General features: G+C 41.8%; 1 protein-coding gene across 1 annotated transcript in view; it reads right to left on the bottom strand.

Annotated features, from left to right (window-relative positions):
- The window catches only part of Csmd1 (CUB and Sushi multiple domains 1), a 1620113-nt gene extending 1597678 nt beyond the window's left edge, over positions 1-22435 (bottom strand). The window contains exon 1 of the mRNA XM_031339198.1: positions 21945-22435. Within this exon, the coding sequence (XP_031195058.1) occupies positions 21945-22029 (85 nt within the window). The 5' untranslated portion in view covers positions 22030-22435. The remainder of the gene's footprint in view (positions 1-21944) is intronic.
- Between the last annotated feature and the right edge of the window lie 33 nt (positions 22436-22468).

The following is a 22468-nucleotide window of genomic DNA, read 5'->3' on the forward strand; positions in this document are numbered from 1 at the left end:
AATTTGATTCATGATGGATTTCAACTCAAATATGAATGCCAAGTGGTTTTCATGTAGTAAAAATAATATAAATGCTGTATTTTATAAAAAGATATAGTATGAACAGAGGTCTTTGCTCAATGGTTTAGGATATAAGAAAATGTAGTACTCAACAATTAATTTTACCTGCAATTCTATAAACTGATTGATGGAACTGGTTCAAAGTGGCCCAATATTTCATACAGAAAAAAACTGATTGACCTCACATTTCATTTTGCCTGTCATTTTATTATGTACACAGTTCTGTTTCTTACATCCACCAATCTTCTACTGGCCCATCAACCTCCTAGGTCACTCCACAACTAAGGACAACACCCAAGTTTCCACTATCTGTCATGCCAGACATAGTTTCAGAGGGTTTTAGAGGGCAATTCAAGGTGTTATCCCCTCTCTGCCTGGCCCTGTGTGGGCTCAGCAGTCACTCTGGCTCCTCTTATTGCTTGTCAGACTCAGCCATTGGTACATCTCTGCTTCTAATACCCACATCTCCCACCTGAAGCAGATGCATTTGCTGGTGAAAGTAATGGCCTTCATTAAATCTTCCATTCTTTTCAGGTGCTCAACACCCAATCTTTCCCCTGTTCTGCACCCAGGAGAGTCCAGTCTCTTGTTAGAATAGCTGCGGGACGGGTTCTTGTTATATTCATTATGTACTCATACACAGAACCAAAATACCATAGTGTGTTAGTATGGTTTTCTAAATCATATTTTGGTAAATGTTGCATAAAAGTATACATTGGTGTACTTTAGATATTCATGTTTTCTATGGTGATTATGCCAGTTGATTCTTCTTTGCCTTCATGTATACATATTTAAATACAATTTGATACTCAAAAACAGAACACAGAAACTGACTTTTTCCCATCACAGGTTAAAATGCTGGAAAGAAACTTCAAAGTAGCAGGAAAGCCCTGCTTCAGACTTAAGTTCACTCCTGCTTCCTTCCTTCCTTCACCTCACAAGCTGGGAAGACACGTGGCTTTTTGATTTGTCTATTACACCAAAGATCACTTGTCTACAAAACAGAGTGAAGTGAACATTGTAAAGGGCCATACATCAAAAATACCCAGAACAGGAAGATTCTAGAAGTGTCTATTCAGTCCTACTGCTAATATCATTTTTAAAAATTTACAAACACAATTCCAGAAGGCTTGTCTCTATGAACAAAACAGATGATGTTTCCCTCATGAGGCATTGCAATCTTATTCTCATAGAGCAAATATTACTTTGATGCAATCTGTGTGTAGTCATAATCTAGCCATATATATGGTCTATCAGTGCAGCGTACAGCAAAAATGTGAACAATAAGTAGTAACGATTTTGATGTATAAACAGCAGTTGCTCTAATACACGAAATGCTAGCTCATGTGACTATTCCATTGAAAAATAAGATAGTTTAATAGTGCTGACTTAACCCATGGAATTAACTGATGGAACAGGTAACACAGATTTGCATATTTTTTTCTTTTTAAGGGACTAGGTTCAAGAGGCAGAGCCTCGCACATCCCAGGCTGGTACTCTATTAATATACTATATTATCCCCAGCCCCAAGAATTTTAATTTACAAAATCAAAGAAGAGTTGTAGATCTTATCATAGGATCCCATGAAAGATAAAACTGGCTGTAGACACCAAAATGTAGGACTGCACTTTACAACCTTTCAATATTTTATTAAGAAAAATCAATGAAATGCACTGATAAAATAAAGCCTCTATGTTTTGCTGTGATAACTGTGTATTCAACAGGAATAGCCAACACCTACAGAGCAAAGTGGAACACAGATAACCTAGCAGTCAGGAGGCTGAGGCAGGAAGATTAAGAGCCTGAAGTCGGGCTAGTTCATGAAGAAAGACCATATCTCAAGAAGAGAGCAGAGGGAGGAGGTAGCCTAAATGCTCCTGTGCTTAAGTGTCTCTTGTAGGAAAGATTCAGTTGAGACCTGTCAGAGAGTCCTAGAGAATTCAAAGTTCATTGGTGCTTACACATGGTCTTGTCTGTGTCTGCTGCTTTGTGGATCTTATCTCACTCATAAATCAAATTAAGACTTCACAAAAGCCCAAGCATAAGACCCCTTCCACTTCTTATTATTTATTTTTTAAAAGATAGTGCAATAGGGTTGGCAAGATGACTCAGTGTGCAAAGGCACGTGCCACCATGTCTGATGACCTAAGTTTAATTCTTTGATTCTAAGTTTAATACAGTTCCTGGAAAATGAGAACTGATTCCATCAAGCTGTATTCTGTACTTTGACTGTGTACACACACACACACACACACACACACACACCTTTATCACATAAATAAATCAACAAATGAGAATGAAGTAAAGATGGTCATTTTTGATAAAATAAGATTTAATCATATGAAGCATCTATAACATGAAAGGGTCATAGACAAATATTATGCTTCTTATACCTCTTAAAAGTCACTTCTACATAGATCCCAATTTATTTACTCTTTCTTGATCTATGACTTACTCTGATCTTGCTAAGCACTCAAATTCAGAAACCCCATGGCAAACCATATTCAATTTATGAAAGAGTGTATGGATGGATGAGACCCTTTTTTTCCAACTCTATAATAATGAAAATCTGCATAACCCTAATCTTTTGGAATGAATGAAAGCTGGCACACAGGTGCTATTTGCCATAATTATTACGGACTAAATAGGGAATGGAAGGAAGACTTATTTTTATCTGACATAATTTCACAAGTTTTAAGTCAGAAATGTATTTAGCAGTAGGCTATGTTTAATCACACATTCAAAGACTATAATTTCTAATTGCAAATGCATGAATAAAAATTTTGTGGTATTATTCTTACTTCCTCACACACATTTGACTGAAAAATATTTTGAAAAATATATAATTCAATATTTAAGATCATTTTTATAAAACATTATCAAATTTATATTTCTCTTACAACTAATATGCATTATTCTTGGTGGATACAGAGTTCAAGGATAACTTGACCTCTCTTACTAATTCTGTTGTGAGATAACCAATAAGTGCCACCTAACTCATACAGTCTAATATGTAATGATTTATAAGACTGTCCAGAAATTCACTTTACTGGAGACAAGCATTATGCAGTTCAGGGGAAAGAGACAGTTGATTGTGATAAACATTCTTCTTCAGAGCAAAAGTCAACACTAGAACAAAGGTGTTAAGGAAGTCGAAGAAAGGCCAGAGATCTGGCAGGAAAAGTTCTCATGCCTTCCAGTCTTTTCAGGGTTACCTGTGTAATGAGTTTGAGGAGTAAATCAGATATAAATGAGGCGCAAAGTGAAGAGGAAGATGAAAAAATTTGGTTAAGTCTAAAGAAAGATTTCTCTCCAAAATGGACTTATCAAACCCTAAATAGGTCACTAGATTATTTCCCAAACAGTTCCTCGCCTGAATTTTATGATCCCTAATTGAAGCAACTTTACCTTGGGCAAACAATTTCTACTGCTGAGGTAGTTGCATCTCCTTGAAGACAAGGAGAGTTCTATATCTCTCATGTCAACAAACCCATCCAATATAAACACATTAGGGGAAATATTTTAAAAGGAAAAGTCTTTGGATAGAAATGTTGAAGATCCTTCTAGAATAGCTTGACTTATACAAGGGTCATGTCACAGTTTCATGGTGTTTAGCAAGCCTGTTAGTGCTTGGCTGTAGCAATTAGTGGTTGGCCTGGGTGTTTCAATATGATAGCTTGGAGTCTGGTGAAATTTAAATATTTGGCAGATTGTTAGAAAAATGCTACATCACCGTCAGCCCTTCATTAGGTACGGAAGGATATTCAGCAGCAGCAGAAATAGTTTCAAGGAAGGAATGTGAGAAGCAATTGGTTCAATAAGTAGTTCTTCAGGATACGGCATGCATCAGCATCTTGCATAACAAACATCAACAGAGACTTTCACCAAAGGACTACACTCATACACTGAACAGTAAGACAGGCTAGAAAACAGTGTCCTTGAATTGTTTTACAGCCCAAGGAATGTGGCTGACAAGGTGACTTTTTGAGTCTCAAATTCTTTGTCAGGAAAATAGGATATGATAAACGAGAACATTGGGCTGTCTCCCAGAGTGGCTGTGTGCTTCAAAGTATCATATCTACAATGTGGAGGTATAAACTCTCTTCTACATAATGTATGATCATCAATGTTAGCATTGAGATTTAAGAAACAGGATGTTTTGGAAGCTAATTTCAAGTCCAAATCTTATTTATATTAGGGAATCTCCGAGAAAGGGCCTGGTTATTCCAGCAAATCTGCAAGAAGACATTCACCCCCCACCCCTGGGGCAAGTTTGAACTGGAGGCTTCTATGCTACATCTACAGTAAACACTGGACTTCTAAGATGGGCATAGGACACACAAGGAAAATGATTAAGTTTGGCTTGGCAACCCAGAAATTTATGCAGAACTATGGTCCTGATGGCCTCAAAGCTCAAAGCTGGTATCAGTCTCACCAATTTACTGTATAGGCACCAGAAAAAGATTCAAAGGGCTATAAATTTCATTTTTATCATTTAAAAGAAACATTTGTTGCCTATTGATGAGGAAAAAACTGTACATTGTGTTTAATTAATGAGAAACTAAAAAGTAAATCAGGGGAATGTATGTATGTGTGCATTCTCCTCTCTCTCTTTCTCTCTCACTCTCCCTCTGTGTGTCTTCTTCCTCCTCCTTCACCCTACTCTGTTCCAATCCTCTGATTATTTATTCATTAGCACAATTTCCACTATACTGAGAATAAAAGTCAAGAAATGTCAAAGCTGAAAGTAGAAGGCTCAAACCACATCTTCTCAAAGGAAGACAGTACAGTCTCTGACGGTCCCAAGAAGAGGAGAGAACAGAGCTTGAACAAGAGCCTCCCCCACCCCTGTCACCTTCAGGTCAACTCCAGATAAAGGACTTGTCTGGGCAAGTCAGAGGATGCTTGAAATGAGGCAAAGGCAGCCTGAGAATTGGCCAAAGGATCCCTGGCCACACTAAGATCTCCGTATCTTCCTATGATGTGTAGTGTGACTGAACTCAGTAGCCAGCTGCTTGAGGGTTAAAGACAAACATAATTCATTGACAGAAGCATATTATATATGAATAATGTATATGCGTCAATTACAATAACAGGAAAGAAAGAGGGAGAGAAAGGAAAAGAAAAAGAGAAAGAAAGAAAGAAAGAAAGAAAGAAAGAAAGAAAGAAAGAAAGGAAGGAAGGAAGAAAGGAAGAAAGAGAAGGAAAGAGAAAAGCTACTGCATAAAGGGTTCAGAGGTGTCAGGCCTGGTGTCAGCTCTGGGTTAATTACTGCTTCCTATGTTTCTCAAGTTGATTATATCTGATAAAAATTTAATTTTATTTTCTAGACATTTTTGCCTAAAAAGCATGTATCTGGTAGGCACCTATACTTTTCTGCACACTGTGGGTAATTAAGAGTGCCAAGAATTACTTGATCATCCTCATAAACAGATCATGTCCTGTAATTGTGATGCGTACTTGGGTTTCTGGTGTTAAAGGTCGGCTAGCTCTTCTCCTATTTCTTTCTTTTACCTCAAAGTTCTTATTCTATCTAAGCACACACACCACCAAAGGAGTAAAGGGAGTTTAATGAAAATGCAATCAAAATTTTCCTTGAATAGAATTTGCATAAAAACCTATAAGGGTGCAAAAATGTTCCTGTAATATCACATTCTATTTGGCTGCCAGATCTTTGCAGTTACAAAGTCCACTCGAAAAAATAACTTTTCAGATGGATTTCCAATGAGTTTAAAAAAAATAACAAGAACAAAAACAAAAAACAAAAAACAAAAACAATCCTCCAATAATTTAACAAACACATTATCTTTTAAAAACCTACCTTCTCCTACCCCTCCCACTCAAAAAAAGCCAAGATGGTATCTCTGCGTAGCACTTTTATTTGTTTCAATAAACCCCATCTCCACATCCTCCATGTCCTTTGTATAATCCAGTTTTGCTTAAGAAGTAAATTTGATACTTTCCTCCCTGGTCTCTCTTGTCATTAAATCCTCAACAGAACGCATTCATGGTACACTGCTGTGCATAAAGAGTATTGAAGTCCAGTAGCCTGTAGCCTGGCTTACAGGGCTTTCTCAAGTGGCTGAACTGTAGCCAGTGGCAGGGTCATTTTCGGTTTTTTGTTTTGTTTTGTTTTTCTTTTTTGCTTTTGTTTGTTTGTTTCCTATTTGGCCACTTATCTAATGTCTTTGTATTTGAAAGGACAGTCAAGAATATAGGGAGAGGGCTTCTTCCCATGCCCTCATGAACATCAGCAGCCATTCGGTTCTTCTCAACCTATGTGTATCTATAAATAATTTGCCCTTAAGCCTTATAAGACTGTTACAGTATAATTTGTTATGCTGTTCTACCTGAGAACATAGACACACAGACACACACAGAGGATAGATTTAATCAATTGCATAGTTCCTTCAAGAATTGCTGAGGAGGAGCATGAACCATTCCCAAAGGTAAAATCAAACTCAAGATCCAGGAGTAGCTGTGCTGCATTAGCTTTATCTGAAGACCCAGCACCCAGTTTGTGAGCTCCCCCAGCTGCTAGTCCCTTGAAACTACTTGGTATGGGTTCCAGCAAGAGGAAACCATAGTATGGGAGACATATGTGTGTGCTCAGCAGCTCTGCAGACCTAAAAGAACTAAAAATCTCCCCCTCTCTGTGGTCTATTTTGGTAGGAATAGACCCTGAACTGTGACATCACAGTAATTTCTGCTCAGGTGGATTCTCTACAGTCACTGTCTGGACATACATCCACTCCATAGCCTCACATTTGTCACATATACATAGGCTGAACCCACAGAATGCAGTTGTCTGCAATAAGACTGAATGAGCATCTACTTGAATCAAGCTAGCTCCTACCAATTGGCTCTCAATAACTAAGACTGCAACTCCGTGGAAAAGGAAAGCAACAAGACTTGAGGGAAAAACCTCACTGAGCAAGTAGATTTACAGCTGTAGCCCTACTCTTGCTCGACAATCATCAGAACTTACACTCAATAATGGTCATAATGCTGAAATAACAGACTGTTGAATGCTCAGGGAAAAATGGGATGTTCTTGGCATAATCTATCCCCAGACTCATAGAAAAACAATAGAAAGATAAGCAGAAAGGACGTAAGTGCTAAGGGGTTGTACTGGATGGTTTTGTGTGTCAACTTGACACAGGCTGGAGTTATCACAGAAGGGAGCTTCAGTTGGGGAAGTGCCTCCATGAGATCCAGCTGTGGGGCATTTTCTCAATTAGTGATCAAGTTTGGGTAGGGCCCCTTGTGGGTGGTGCCTTCCCTGGGCTGTAAGTCTTGAGTTCTATAAGAGAGCAGGCTGAGTAAGCCAGGAGAAGCAAGCCAGTAAAGAACATCCCTCCATGGCTTCTGCATCAGCTCCTGCTTCCTGACCTGCTTGAGTTCCAGTTCTGACTTCCTTTGTGATAACAGCAATGTGGAAGTAAGCCAAATAAACCCTTTCCTCCCCAACTTGCTTCTTGGTCATGATGTTTGTGCAGGAATAGAAACCCTGACTAATACAGTGGTGGTGTAGGGTGTGATGGAATACATTCTTCCAGACATAGCATGTTAGTGGTTGTGATTAGATGCATAAGTTTGGGGTCCATCACATCATGTTAGGCACAGAGTACAGAGGGGAGAAGCTAATAAGCTCCAACTTCTTCCCGAGGATTTGCATTAACCATTGCAGTAAGGGAGAAAGATTTTATTCAGTGGTATCCTCACTATCAAGGGACTCATGCTTATGTAAACAATCATTCACCTGTGCTGCTATAATCACCTGAATGATACTCATTCTCTCTCTCTCTCTCTCTCTCTCTCTCTCTCTCTCTCTCTCTCTCTCTCTCACACACACACACACACACACACACAAAGAGACACCAGATGTGGAATAGGAACTAATTGAGAAGAGATAGGTGATCATTATAAGTTGGAGAACAGAAGATGGTAATCAATATGAACAAAATATATTATCAACATGTAAGGAAGTGTAATAATTAAATCCATCATTCTATTTAATTAATATGTACTAATGAAAACATTAAAAAGTATCCACTGATACTTTTCTTGGGGAAAACTAAGCAGTTAGAAAATGTATAAATTTATTTGGATTGCAAATTTCCTTAGTGCTTATGGAAACATTAACAATCAGCAGCCCAAGTGGAAGACTCAATCACATTTCCAAGTATATTGTAAAGTTTTTTGCAGTGTTCTTTATTGTACTCCTTATAGTCACATATAACTTCCAGAGTTTCCTTGTATTAGTCTTTCCAAGACACATTTCTCCCAGACTGTCTGAGTCCACTAGTCAATTACAACAAATCTAATGCCCAATTTGAAATGGTGATCTTGACAGAAACCCTCACTTGACTTACTGGCAATGAGTATTTGTCTCATAGTAAACTATAGAATGTAAGAATCACTTTGTATAACTCAGAGCATTCTGAAAAAAATGTGTTAGAATTGTTCTTACAACTAATACTGTATCTACACATCATTACTGACACTTACAAATAATTCATCTTAAGATGCTTAACCTGATATAGATTTTGGGGCCACATCTCATAAAACTGAAACTCTATCTTTTTAGTCTTGAAACAGAATAGTTGTTGTCATTTCTCTACCTGGCTCTATTGTCTTTCGTGTGTATGTGCATATGTATACATGTTTTGTGTGTATGTGTGTGTATGCATATATATGTATATATGCATATGCATATGTACATATGTGTGAACATTCATATAAAGGTCAAAAATCAATGTTAGGCATATTATCCATTTGCCCTCTACATTACTTTTTGAAACAAGATTTCTCAATGAACATAGTGCTCATGAGTTCATCTAGAACAGGTGACCATTAAGTCCCAGGAATCCTCCTGTCTCTGCTTTCATACCCTTCTGAAGCTGGGATTGCAGGCATGACTCCAATATACCTGGTGTTTTTAAGTGTGAGCAGGAGATCAAACTCAGGTCCTAATGTTTGTGCAGCAGGTAGTCCTGACTAAGCCCCTCCCCAGGACCTTTTGAATATATATTCTTTTCTGTGCAACCTTTAAACTGTTGATTCAGCTGTCCATAGCCACTTGCAGAAATAATGAAGGTAAGCATTAGAGAGTCTAATGTTTTCTCAGGCTACACATTGAAGGATGAACCCTCGATGTGTCTGCAAAGCCTGTCCCAGAGGCTTCCTGGTGCATACAGAAAGCTTTCACATACAGCTTTTTCTCACCAAAGTGGAACCGTTGAGTCCTGGGATGAATTCTCTCTATCTTAAAGCATTAGCTTATAGACAAAATAACATACCAGTTTTCATTACTTCAAAGCCAACTGAACACAGAATTCACTCTAAACATTGAGAAACTCAAAAATGCAACCATATAATTGCTCTGCACATATTTCAGTGGTCTAAATAAGATATTTTAGTGTGGTAAGAGTGAAGGGACTGAGATTTTCAGAATAAAGCATTCTCAAATGATGTTATTCTACTGGTACAAAGTAGGTAAGAAGTCAAGAATATAGGAGTGAAGTGCCTTCTAGAGGACCAAAAGAATTTACTGTAGTAAAGTATTTAACAAGTCACAAAATCTTTTAACCCTGGCAAGCGTTTTCTGGTATCAGCAGTGGCTCTGAGATCTCCTGAGGTTCAAGGTTGGACTGCTGCCTTTCCAGCTGTCAGGATTATCTTAAATCTTAAACTTAAGCCCAGACTTTCTGAGTCATACTGCTTTTCTCAGACAGTAGCCTCAGGCAAGGGTGTAAGGTCCAAACCTTCACTGTACCAGAAAGAAGGCCACAGGTGTAGGACAGAAGGCTGGACACACAGACAGGATAGACAGGTGTCGTGGGTTTTACACTGACATATCTTGGGAGGAGACTCTTGCCATACCAAGGCAGAAAACCCACAGGTCAAGATTTCCTCAATATTTTTGTTGTGAGTTTGTGTGAGACACCTCATGGTGAACACAAATAAAGACAGATATTTGAATCTATAAGCTAGAAGGTCAAATGAGGTTCAAAATTGTTGCAGTCTAACTCTTCTTTGCCCATTAGTAGGTCTCATAAAAGCCACTTAACTTAGATAGTCATGTTTCAATCAATTTAAGATATATTGCATTTGGATCTACTTAACATTGGCATAGAAAGCTGTCTCTCAGTCATGCACCAGGATTGTGGTATGGACACCTTTGTGCAGATTTTACATGCACCTAATAAAAGAATCACATTCCTCCATTCTACCACAAGATTGAGCTGAAATAAACATGCTACTTCAAATTCTCAAGTCAACGTTTTATCTGAAAAGATTTTCATGTAGGCAACACAATTTGTTATGCAAGAACTCATTCACCTATTTTAAGATTATGGACATCTAATCCCTGGTTTTTTGTTTGTTTGTTTGTTTTTGTTTTTTTGTCGATGTTGCTACTACAGGGAAGGCAGAAAAGAATAAGCACATTTACTGAAAAATACATCATATTTCTGTTAAAAGTCTCACAATTTGTATATTTGACTAGTGCATGTGGATTATCTCCTTTTCCCTATCCTGACTTTTCCAGATACACAACAATGTACAGGAATGCTTCCCAGGGGATGTTGTTAAGACTTGGACCAGGTATACCTTCACAAATATATGTGCAATAGGAAGAGTAATAGTTAATATGCACAATTTAGAGTAAGCAATTGAAAAATCTTTCCTCATACTTATTTCTTAGACTTCTTCTTAATATGAAGATACATACTCATATTTAGTAATTATGTTTAGTCAGTTACTTAATATTGCTTATTCATCATGACATAGTCTTCTAACTTTTCCAGAATAAAATTGTGCGCAAACACATTTAGTAGTCTCCATTAGCCTCCTACCTTCTGCTGTATGTACCCAGTATGAGTCTTGTCTTGCATCTAAGCATCTAAGGGTGTGCTGTAATAGGCAAAAGTGATGCGGAGCACATGACAGTTGGCACAGCCTTGTGGGATTGCATGCAAAGATCCAACTTGCCCAGCCTTTCTCTGTATCTATCATCTATCTGTAGCTTACACTCTTTCTCCATCTTTATCACGGCTGCCTCTCTTCTCTGCTTTTGTGTCTTACTGGAAAGCCCCACAAAACAAAAAATATTGAGTAGTCTCCAAAAACCAAGGGTGAATCCTGGCCAAGAGACAGTCAAGAACTTCAGTCAAGCCACAGAAGAAATTAGATTGTGCCAACTCCCCAGGGTGATCTTAAAAGTGGACTCTTCCCTAGTTGAGCCTCTGAGGACAGTGAAGCCACCATCAGCATTTGGTTATGCCTTAGTAGGTCCTTAAAATTAGACCCAGCTACACTGTGAAGAGGCTTTACCACAAAAGCTGAGACAATGGAAAGATGTTTCTGGCTCTCGCTGGTGTCATGCAGAGACACTAGCTAAATAAACCTCATAGGGATAGAAGGAGACACTGCTCTTCTGTATGCCCCTTGTTCAATTTGACTCTCATGGCATCTGGTCCCATAGAAAGAGACATCATGGGAACAGAGGGCAGTACAGAAGCCTCTTGCCTGCTATGACTGCCCTTGGCTTTGGCCTCCTCTCCCTTCTGATTCATGCACAAAAAATGCATGGCTCTTAAAAATGCACCAAGAGCTTCATTCTGACTTGGGGACTGCAGTCAATATCCCAGAGTCTGTAAATAACATATAACGTTTTCTTCACATGGGATCTGTTCTTAACGTATGAAAAGTAATAGTATCTACTTTACAGAAGAAATGGCAGCTGCTTCTTCTTGTCACGTTGTATTTTATATTGTTTTACATAAACTCTTTCTAAAAGACCTTATACTATACATCTGTGATAAAAACTGGAAGAGAAACAAACTTGATAGGAGGTACTTTTTTAAAACCCAAAGTTCAATTCTACTACTTTCTTTATACGTTAAAGTCAAAAGACCTCTCATCTTTTCAATATACTAACAGAACATCCATCCTGATTTTCTCCATGCCACTAAGACCTCCAGAAATGTAATGTTGCACATGTATTTGTCAAAGAAAGGGCATGATTAATTCATCTTTGTTCCATAATCCTCTTATGTAATTCTTTTAAATTAAAAGGCTGGAGATAACATAGTTGTGAAGATAAAAATGACAATTGTAGGTTGAAATATCTGCTGAACACATTCTAATATTAAACTATTATAACCAAAAATGAAAAAATTGCAAACATTCTGAACTTTTATGGCTATACAAAGAGGAAAAGTCACTAGAGGATGCCCAGTGAGTCAAATAAGCAGGAAAATAAACTCAATGATTTAGACTAATGTTTTTACAGATGGTTATGTGGACACGTTCAAGTTTCAACATGAGTAAGTGATGTCTGAAGCAGAGACTAGAGGCATCATTTCTGCCCTGCACCTCCATACCGAATATTCAAAACTATTTTGTGTCCACTAAGATTAATGTATAGGAGGTGTTGTACACCATGGGCTGAGTGCACCTGGGTCTATTCACTAAAGCAGCAGCGTGAGTGTATGAAATGCAGGTGCCCAGGATCCTTCTGCTCTCCAAGGCCAATGCAATAGGAAATGGGTGGAACACAAAAAAACAGCTGCACAGAAGTCTGTCTCCCCAAAGTTCCTAGATATGCAGTTTCCTACCGAATGACTAATGATCGCAAGGTATAACAAGTGACCAGAAATTAAAAGGGAGTTTGGTGGTTTATGAATGGGAGGGTACTAGACATGGACTCAAAGCTATACAAGCTCAGACACCAGCAGATACAAAGGCAGTGAAGAATAAACAACCAGGATGACTCAAGCTAGGATGTACATAGTTTTGTGAAAGACCCCAGCAGACACAGCAGAAAGAGCAAGACTGCTAGACTGAACAGTTGTGGAATATGGAGACCTATAGAAGTCTGTGTGGGGCAAGTAAGTGGTATTGTCTAGAAGTCTTTGTAGGACTCAAGAAGCAGGACCATGCTTGCTTCCAGGAAGCCACAAGGTTCTTAACACCTTCCTTTTTCAAAAGCCACCATATTTCCCATTAGCCTTCATCTCCAAAGGGATTACCAAAATTCCCCAAGGAATAAATGATATTCAAATAAGCACTTGACAGAGTAGAAGCATAAGAAAAGAAGGTAATGAGGCCTCAAATATACACACTATGTGTCTTGCAAAATGGACCCTCCACAGTCCTTCTTCCCACATTGTTCTATGGTCTTTCTACATGGTGTATTTCCATGGTGACAACTGAGCATAAATGTTTGTATGTTCATTTGTAGACTGTACACTGCAACTGGACTGCCCTATGTTACCAGGCAAAGCGTCCAGCTCTCTGTAGGACTGCTCTTGGCAATGCCCTCATTCTCCACCCACTATTTGTGGTTCCCTTATTCCTCAGTTCCTAGAGGCCCCAACCTTGCTCACTTCCCAGACACTTTCCTCTCCAGTGTTGCCATGGCATCAAGGTCTCTGTTACAGAGGCTCCTATTTGGATCAATGGAAATTATGTCAAGAGCCTGTTTCCTGGTGCAGTGAGAAGGCTCCTAGAAGGCCAACAGTAACTTCTCCTTTGTGGACGGCAATAGAGGGAAAGAGAGGGAGCCCCCATGTCTGAGTTATCCCATCAGTGTTTCTGCTTAGAGTATTCCATTATCCTCCACTGGTACCAATGGCCCCCACAGTCCTTCTCCAGAGAGATACCAACGAGTATATGGGATTTCACCCACAAGGTTCATCATTTCACTATCACAATATGGTAGTTCTAGCTAGATACTTAAGATGTCAATCAGCTCAGGCATTTCCGTGGTAACAACCTTGGTAAGTTTCCCACTTGACTTTCCCTAGATATTACTTGTGATATTTTAAACTATTAATGATTTTGGTTTTAAACTCCATAGATTTTGTCAGTGTGATATTGCATGGCTTAAAATATAGGTACTTAGAAGGTAGACAGGCAGGAGGATCAGGAGTTCGATGCCAGCCTCAGCTGTATAGTGAAGTTGAGGTTGTTTTCGCCACACTCATTTTTACTTTCCAAAAGGTAAAAATAAAAATAATTAGAATCCGTAGTTTTCTGTGTTAATGTGTCCTCTAAGTTGAACAGATCACCTCATAAAATGAAAGTAAATCCTTCTGGCAGGTTTTACTTCAAGATTTCTCCCCAATAATTATATTTATATAAGAATGAAACAGAATGAGAAACATATAACTGGTGTTCAAATTTTTATACTTTAAAAGTATCTATTTGCCCAATTAAGCAGATTTTTTACATAAATGTGACAGTCCTTTGTCTGGTAAAGGCTCTTCTCCTTAGAGAAGTGCTAAGCACAAAGCCCTGTAAGTCTTAGATGCCCAGAATGGCACTGTACCTGATAATATAGCAATTTCCTTACAAATTAACAAATTAAAAGTGTTTTGACCCATAATAACAATTGTGGATAGCCTCAGAACAGGCCTGTACTGCTATTCTTTAAAAGAGAGTATTTTTTTTTCTTCCATGAGAACTCATGTCTGCCTTTAACTAAGCCAGGATGTAAGATGGGTGCAGTGGCAAAAGGCTGGTTTTGGACGGTGTGTTCACACATCAGAGTGGAGTGGAAATGTCCTGTTATGCTAGCAGGCCAGAGTAGGAAGAAAGGGCAAAATATGACCCCAACTCAATGGATTGTGTACTATGTGTGTCTATAAGAAGGAGGTACCCAGGCTCCTCCCCATTCTGTCCATGAATATCAACCCCATGAAGCAAATTCCCAACTCCTAAGAGACCAATGGAGATGATTCCCATTAAATACAGAAGAAACATATTTCTCTGAATAAAGCCATTGGGATTCTCTAGGCCTTGGGAAAATGAGTGCTTCGAGTCTGCAATTGATTTCAAAGGCTTTTAAATAATTATGGATCAGTCTTCAAATAATGCAAATTTTAATTTAGCATTTAGCTCTTTCTTACATAACACCAATAACATCAGAGTATACTAAAAAGTAATGGGAAAAGTATAGAATAATTCACTGCGACATGTAGTCACTCACATGAAAGACTATAATTATTCCTTGAAGTCTGCTCACAATACAAACACTATGGGCAGGAAGCTCAGATGGGAGCTTTGTTGTAAATTTATACTTTTAACAAGATTAAACAGTGCAGGATGATGGACAGTGATAATGGAGCCATGGATGATACAGAGGAAAAAATTCTGAAATAATTGCACAGTTTCACTCACGACAAAGCAAATTCATGTTGAAATCTGTGTGGGCTAATTATCCTTTGAAGGATTAATGAACTGATGATTAGATCCTCATGCCTTTTATTGAAAGGGAATAAGGGATGGGATACATATAGATGCAATCTCTATGTATTTAAAGTGAGGTATATCTTTTATCTGCAATGTAATTAGTCCACATCTCATTACTAAGTAATGAAGGAGTGTAAATTTGAATTTGTCCAGACTATGTTAGATCTGTAGTTTCCTTTCTGCCTTATTCTCAATATAGGTCCTCTTGTTCTGAGATCAGCTCTGTTTTCTGTATCAGGATAATCTGTGAATGGACACTGCTAGTGTCCTATAAGTGACATCATGTCACACGTACTTCTGAGACTCAATTGGAGGCAAAGGGTGGCAACTGGAATTGAGAGAAGAGAGAGGAATTATTCTCAGGTGAAATCATCTTTTCATGAGATTGTTCAAAAGTCCCTTGCAGTGGAGGTGGGAAAAGAGTGCAGCCATGCCCTAACCCTCCTCAGTTACCAGAGTTCTACTGGGGTGCACATGCCTTATTATCTGGACTATCAACACACAATCTTGTTTTTAATTCTGAATGAACCCACATTCTCATAGTCTGTCTTCAGTTTTTGTTTGTTTGTTTTAAAGTTGAGGTTCTCCAAAAAGACCAGAATTGGCAAATGGATATATTCAGCATTTGACTGGTAGCCCACATCAAGGTGCCCCCTGGTTGTAGTTATATTCCCAATGTGACTCATCAGCAAAAACAAACTGGAAGTTGTGCCAACAAATTTGACTCCTCCATGGGCTGTGTCCCTCTTGATCTCATGTCAGTGACAAGATTTAAAGCATATAGTTAAATGTCCCTGACTTACTCTATGGTGAATAATGGAGTGAAATTAAACTAACCCTGAAATTAAACCAATGGCTGCAGCCATGAAGTTCAAATGTGTTAAAAACACAAAACTCCCAGAGTTGTTTTAGGCAGGTCTGCAGCTTTATGTGCTGTGCTATGATGTTTTGTTTCATCTGCTGAGCAAGTTCTAGACACAAACTTAGCAAAGTGGGTATAAGTAACATCACTTAGGACTCAAGTCACAGCCCTAGAATAAATCCCCGAGGAAGGACCAGGCAAATTTTCTCAAGCACAGGTGGCATTTCTCTCTCTTGCAGACCCCTGCCTGATGTCAGTGTTTTGACGAATACTGCACCAAAATGATCCAGTTTCTACATAGCATCTGGAGAAGCTGATCCACTGGAGGATAAATAGGGTTTGTATTTTCTACAGAAAGCTCATGAACCACTCCATTTTAACCAGCTCTGCCTTACAATTTCTGTGTGTTCTTTTTCAAATAAAGAGGATATTAATTCCACAATCAATCGTCTCCACACCAAGGACTACTAGAGTTGCCCTTAAATAAAGTCATATCAACAATCAAAGGTCATTTAAGGTCATCTTAAAGCCATTGTGGGAATGACCTGCTTACTTATAACTTAGCTATAATTGCTTCAGGATAAGTATTTGACTTGTATACTGATAGCTTGTTCTGGAGTAGATATCCAGGGAGCTAAGGACCATGCCTGTGCATCTAAAGGCAGAAGCAGAGGGTTGATTCCTTTAGGGTGAATACATTTCTACAAAGCCAAAAGTATCTATCTCTTTGCCTCAGATAGTACAGTACATCAAGATCAAAACTATTTAGCTCATTCAAAAAACAAAAACCAAAAACAGCACAACAAAACAGAATCCAAAACTTCCCAAGCAGTAGGGAGAGCACACAATCAAATTAATTTGATTCCCTCTTCATAGCCAGCCCTTGTCTAGGAGTTCAAGTTTCCACTCTGGTGATGTAAGGAATGAACAGGTCTTCAAAACACTCCCTAGAGCAAATATGCAAATAGTGTGGATGCATTTCTTTTCCTTATCAGACATCTTCCTAGGATGTAGCATTTGCCTAGTAAAATCCAACTGGAAGGCATGCCCTCTTCACAGTTTAGGTACAAGGTATATCTAATTATTCATTGAGAGAAATGAACTCAAGAAGAAAGGCCCAAAAGGAACATATAGCTCAAATTGCACACATGCAAGTTGTCTCAGCTTATTTCACCATGAGCTCAGCAGAAAAACTACCAGAGTCACATTTAGAATTCAGTAGAGCATGGGGTGTTTAATATGCCATTTGCATTTTGACAGCTTAGAAATGTCTACACTGGATTTGCTAGATCCCCGGCAATAAGCACTAAGTGGCCACCAAGCCCTTGTTGATCTATTTCTGGGGGGAAGCAGAAGCATTTTCTTGACATCTTCCAAGTTGGATTGCATTTCTGACAACAAACTGGAGACTGACTAGGGCAGCCTTGCCCTGGGGAAGGGGATGTTTAGCCCGGAGGAACTTGGAAGCCAGAGGTATGTCATGTTCTGATTAAGCATGATTGGCTAGGTGAAAGCCAACATAAAAATAGCCCCTTCCTTTAGTCTCTACTAACAAGGTGTCTGAGCCCAGGAAGGAGGGTGTTTTAGAGTCTCTGAACTACTACCATTCCTCCTCTAAATGTGTATAATTTCAGTTTGCCAATCCCATGACATCAGGAGAAGCATCCCCCCCCTCCTTTTTTTCTGAAAAAGAAATACATACATTTTACTTATTTATGTGCAAGTGTATGTAACTCATCTGTGGGCCAGAAGGGGGTGTAAGATCCTTTTGAGTTGAAGTAAAGGTGGATATGAGCTGCCTGATGTAGGTGCTGGAAATTGAACTCCAGTCCTCTGGAAGGAGAGCAGGTGTTCCTGGCTCCTAACCAATGTTTCTAACCCAGCATTTGTTTTGCTTGTTCATGGTCTAAAAAAAATCCCACACTAGTAACTAAATGGCTACTCAGGAAGTAGTAGGAAACTTTTGGCTGAACCAGATCTGAATTTAAAAGTACAGTAGTGTCTTTGACAATGCAAAGGGGAAGAGATTTGATGAGGACAACTTGAATACAGAGTTAACAGTCCTCCATCATTCTGATGCATGATAGATTTGAGGAGTGGGTGAGCACACTTATTTACATGTCATGCTGGCTTCATCTGGAGCCAAATTAGAGTGGCCCTGCTGAAAAAAAAAAAATTCGTACCTGCAAATTAAGTCTTATCGTACTTTGGTAATATGAATTTTCAATGGGGTAACCATCTAGAGACATTAAACACCTTGGGCATACATTCCTCTCTAGCCTTTGAGTTCGGTATATGGTTTCTCTGGGAATTTGATGACTTGTGCTTTAAATCTCTTTACTGGAGAGGCAGGCAACCTAAAGATCCACCTGCATGCACCTCTGCCTTCATTTTCAAGCTTCCTCAGGCCAGGCTCCTTCCAGCGCGCTAGGTGAGAATACTTTCAGCGGAAGTTCCAAGCCAAGCCTTAAAGGCCAGCTTCTATTCACAGCTGACAACCAATAACCCAAGAACCTACTGAGAAACAAACTTTGCTCAAAAGGTCTATAGAGATAACTTAATCCCGGATCGCGGAGGCACAGATTCAAGCAAGCTTTCTCATATGAATTTTTCCATCTGTTTACAAAATGAGAAAGCTTAAAATCTTCATTTTCTCCTGCTTTCTGAATAATGTGATTTTACAAAGAGATATAAACTTGGGAATCTACCTTTGTCATCTCATTAATCATCATCATCATCATCAACAACAGCAGTAATAATAATAATAATAATAATAATAATAATAATAATAATAATAATAACAATAACAATAATAATAAATAGGAATTCCTGGTTTCCCCAACTGATGCTTGGCCACTGAAGGTTATGGGTTCCAACGACCTCTACTGCAGCGCCTGTAGCCTTTTAGATTCGGCAAACAGGTCATGAAAGATGTCCCAGGCATTAAAACCTCAACCTGTTTTTGCCTCTGCGCCCTTGCCACCTGGGTGCAGGCAGCACAGCTGAGAGTGGCAGTGGCCCAGCTCCCTCCGCCTGTGCGCTCCTTGGAGGAGGACCCGACTCTGCGCAGGCGCCAGGGCGCCCTCGGACCCTCTGGCCAAGCCTTGGAGCCCAGAGGCGACACCCCCTGGCAGAGGCCCGACCTTGGCCCACTGGCTTTGGCTTTCTAAGGGAAACTGCGACCCTTCCCCAGCAGCCAGTAAGCACAGTATTGGCTACTCTCTAGCTGGCGTCACCAGCCTCCTGCTAGCCTGCACAGCCACAGGACTTGCGCCTGACCTCGTGGGTGCTAGGAGATACACCTCGGTCCGGAGGGAGTTAATGAAGGAGCATGCACCCACTGCCCCGTGGGCCAGACAATAGCGCAAACGTTCTTGGAGACCAGAGTCCCAGTCCCTTTGAGCACGAGGGTACGCGCGCGCGCGCGCTCCCGAACGATCCCAGCGCCAAGTAAGCAGGGTCTGGCTGGTTGCGCCTTGGCTTCACTTTGGCTTCTATGGTCTCAACCGGGATTCTTGGTGCGCAGGAGGCATTCTGTTCTCTGGGGTTTTGAGTCCAGGCCCAGGACTCTGTGCACCTACCCTGTAATCCCTGAACCAAGCCAGTGCAGCCTCTGCCTAGGAACTGTCCCTCCACACCCGGCCCCTGCTTCCCCTCCCCCCAGAGCGGCAGACCACCCTCGTGGGGGCGGAATCAGCCCGCACACGTGTAGGGATTATTAAGCAGCCAGGCGAAAGGCTGTGGGCTCCACGCAGCAACCTCTGTTAATTGCGGGGGAAGGGAGCTAGGACTGCTCAGAACTCCAAGGAAACCCAGAGTGCGCTCCAAGGGTGAGCTGCAGGTTTAGGGAAGAAGGAAGCCTTGCCTTAGATCATCTCAGAGTGCAGGAAAGGGGAAGAAGTTTGGCATAGTTGCATGACAAGCATATCATTTCACCAAGGGTTTGTCTGGACAAAACCTGGTTCTGTGTCCTGAATCTTTTCCTCTTCCAACGTCGACATCTGCACCTGATGTGGGGGGCACAGCCCTTGACTTTTCATGTTTTGCCTCTCATTGCCCAGAGTGCCCAGTGAGATCTGAGCCCTCTGCCAACCTAACCTTGCTTGGTGCTTGGCCGGTGGAGCCTCCGCAGGTGGAGGCCCAGGCTAGATGGGGGGAGGAGGGCGTGTAGTCAGAGGGTAGGCATCTGCAGGGAAGCTCCAGAAAATCAAGCAATCCCATCTTTCTAGTTAAGCAGGACCCACCTATTTCTAGGTGAGCTATTGGGACACATCCCACCAATACCCTCTGTAAGAAGGATGCTTAGCAGAGGGGCCCGCATCAGAAGGCCGAGTTTCCCCCCCACGCCCCCACCTGGAGCCCTCAGGCAATCCTCTGCTCTCTTCAGGCGGGTGTGGAGTTGGATGGAGATCACAGAGTCCTCTGCCGCTTCTTAATCACCCTTGAATTTGAACCACTAGGGGAATAGAAGCTGGGGTAGTCTAGAGGGGAAAGGAGAATTTCTTGTGAGGAAAGAGGAAACAAATGGTTCAAAAGGGGAGTGGGGCGGGAAGTCCTAAGACTTGGTTCCATCCTTTAAAAAGAAAAGCAGTCTGTCTATAAAGATACAGATCGGCCCAGGAGTGTGAGGAAGGAAACTGACACTCTGAGGCACCAGAAGCATCAGAGAATGGAGAGAGTGAAGAAATGGGAGCAGGTACTTGCCAATGTGAAAATCAAAATCAATCAATCCTCTCTCTCTCTCTCTCTCTCTCTCTCTCTCTCTCTCTCTCTCTCTCTCTCTCTCTCTCTCTCTCTCTCTCTCTCTCTCCCTCCCTCCCTCCCTCCCTCCCTCCCCCCCCCATCCTCCTCCTTCCCATAGACTAAACCTCCTAGGGAACTGGAGCTGTTGCCAGCCCAAAGGTTGCAGCTTGTGGAGACTAGGAGAAGACATCCCCTAACTCCTTTCAAGGAGAAAGCCAAGTTCTCTGAGCCAAAAGCCCCCAGGAATCATAGAGAAAGACTCCTTTCCTTTGGTTGACCAGACTTTTAGACAAGGCTGCCCCTGCACCCACAGAGAACTGATCTGATATGGAAACCCGGCCAGAACTCCCTGCTGACTTCACCCACCTTGCCAGATATCACAACTTGCAAAAAAGCAAAGTCCAAGGAAGGAAAGAGGGGGCAACCTCCCAGAGACAGCTAGTTTGAGTACCTTTGGAGGGGAAGCAGAGGAATGGGGTGAGAGGAGGTGTAAGGCTGTGGGAATACCACTCAGCTAGGAGCTTTCTCTGATGGCACAGGAGCCCAGAGAGCTTGAACTTGCCAAGCTGATGGTGCCCAGTATGTTTCCCAGGTGCGCTGGGTCCGGGGAGAAGTCGTGGGAACTACCCCAGCCTGCGACCCGCCAAGCCCACCAAGCGCCAGGAGCCGAGGCGCAGTTCTCTGACCAACTCGTGTCGGGCTCTCTTCTCCTTGACAACCCACAGCACACAGCACAGAGAGAAATGTCGTTTGAGCCCAAGTGAGGGGGAAGGAAGGGCGGGGGTGGGGCGGGGGCAGATGAGGGGTGGGAAGAACGCGATGGAAGCTCGGTTTCGGGCGCTGCGTTCCCTAGCGTCGCTGGTGGACAGCCACCCGTTCCCTAGCGTCGCTGGTGAACAGCTACCCGGCCCGTGACTGCCGCTTGGTCCCTTACGGTCCTCAGATCAGACACTCGCGTTCGCAAGCCGGGCCTCCGAGGGTTCGGCCGTCTCCCCGGTACCAAGCTAGCCTGTCTTACCCTTAGCTGCAGTGAGGAGCCCCGCGCACAGAACCGCCAGCACCAGAGGCAGGAGCAGCGACTTGAATTTCCTCCACGCAGTCATGTCTGCAGATATTCCACACGCACACGACACGGATGGCTCCTTTCGGATGCGCCGGTCTCCTCCGAGGAACGACCGGGCTCTAAATACAGCCCGGTAATCACCAAAGGGCAAGACGAGCTGGCAAGAGCTCCGGGTCCCCAGCCCGGCCGCGCATCCGATGCCTCCCGCAGCTCTGCGCGCCCGGCTCGCTCCGCTCCCGTAGCATCGGGTCCGAGCCACTGCGGGGCTGAAGATGCTCCGAGCGAGCGCAGCCCCGGGGCTGCCGGGGCTGGGGACGAGCGCCGGCCGAGCCGGGCAGGAAGGCACCAAGGCGGCGAGGCAGCGGGAGGGGGCGAGGCGGGGAGAGGAGCGCGCGCAGCCGGGAGCAACCTGGAGCGGAGGCAGCTGGAGAGAGAGCCAGCGAGTGGGAGGTGCGGGAGGGGCGCGCGGGGGGGGGGGG

The sequence above is a fragment of the Mastomys coucha genome, unplaced genomic scaffold (assembly GCF_008632895.1).
Source record: "Mastomys coucha isolate ucsf_1 unplaced genomic scaffold, UCSF_Mcou_1 pScaffold22, whole genome shotgun sequence".
Classification (NCBI taxonomy): Eukaryota; Metazoa; Chordata; class Mammalia; order Rodentia; family Muridae; genus Mastomys; species Mastomys coucha.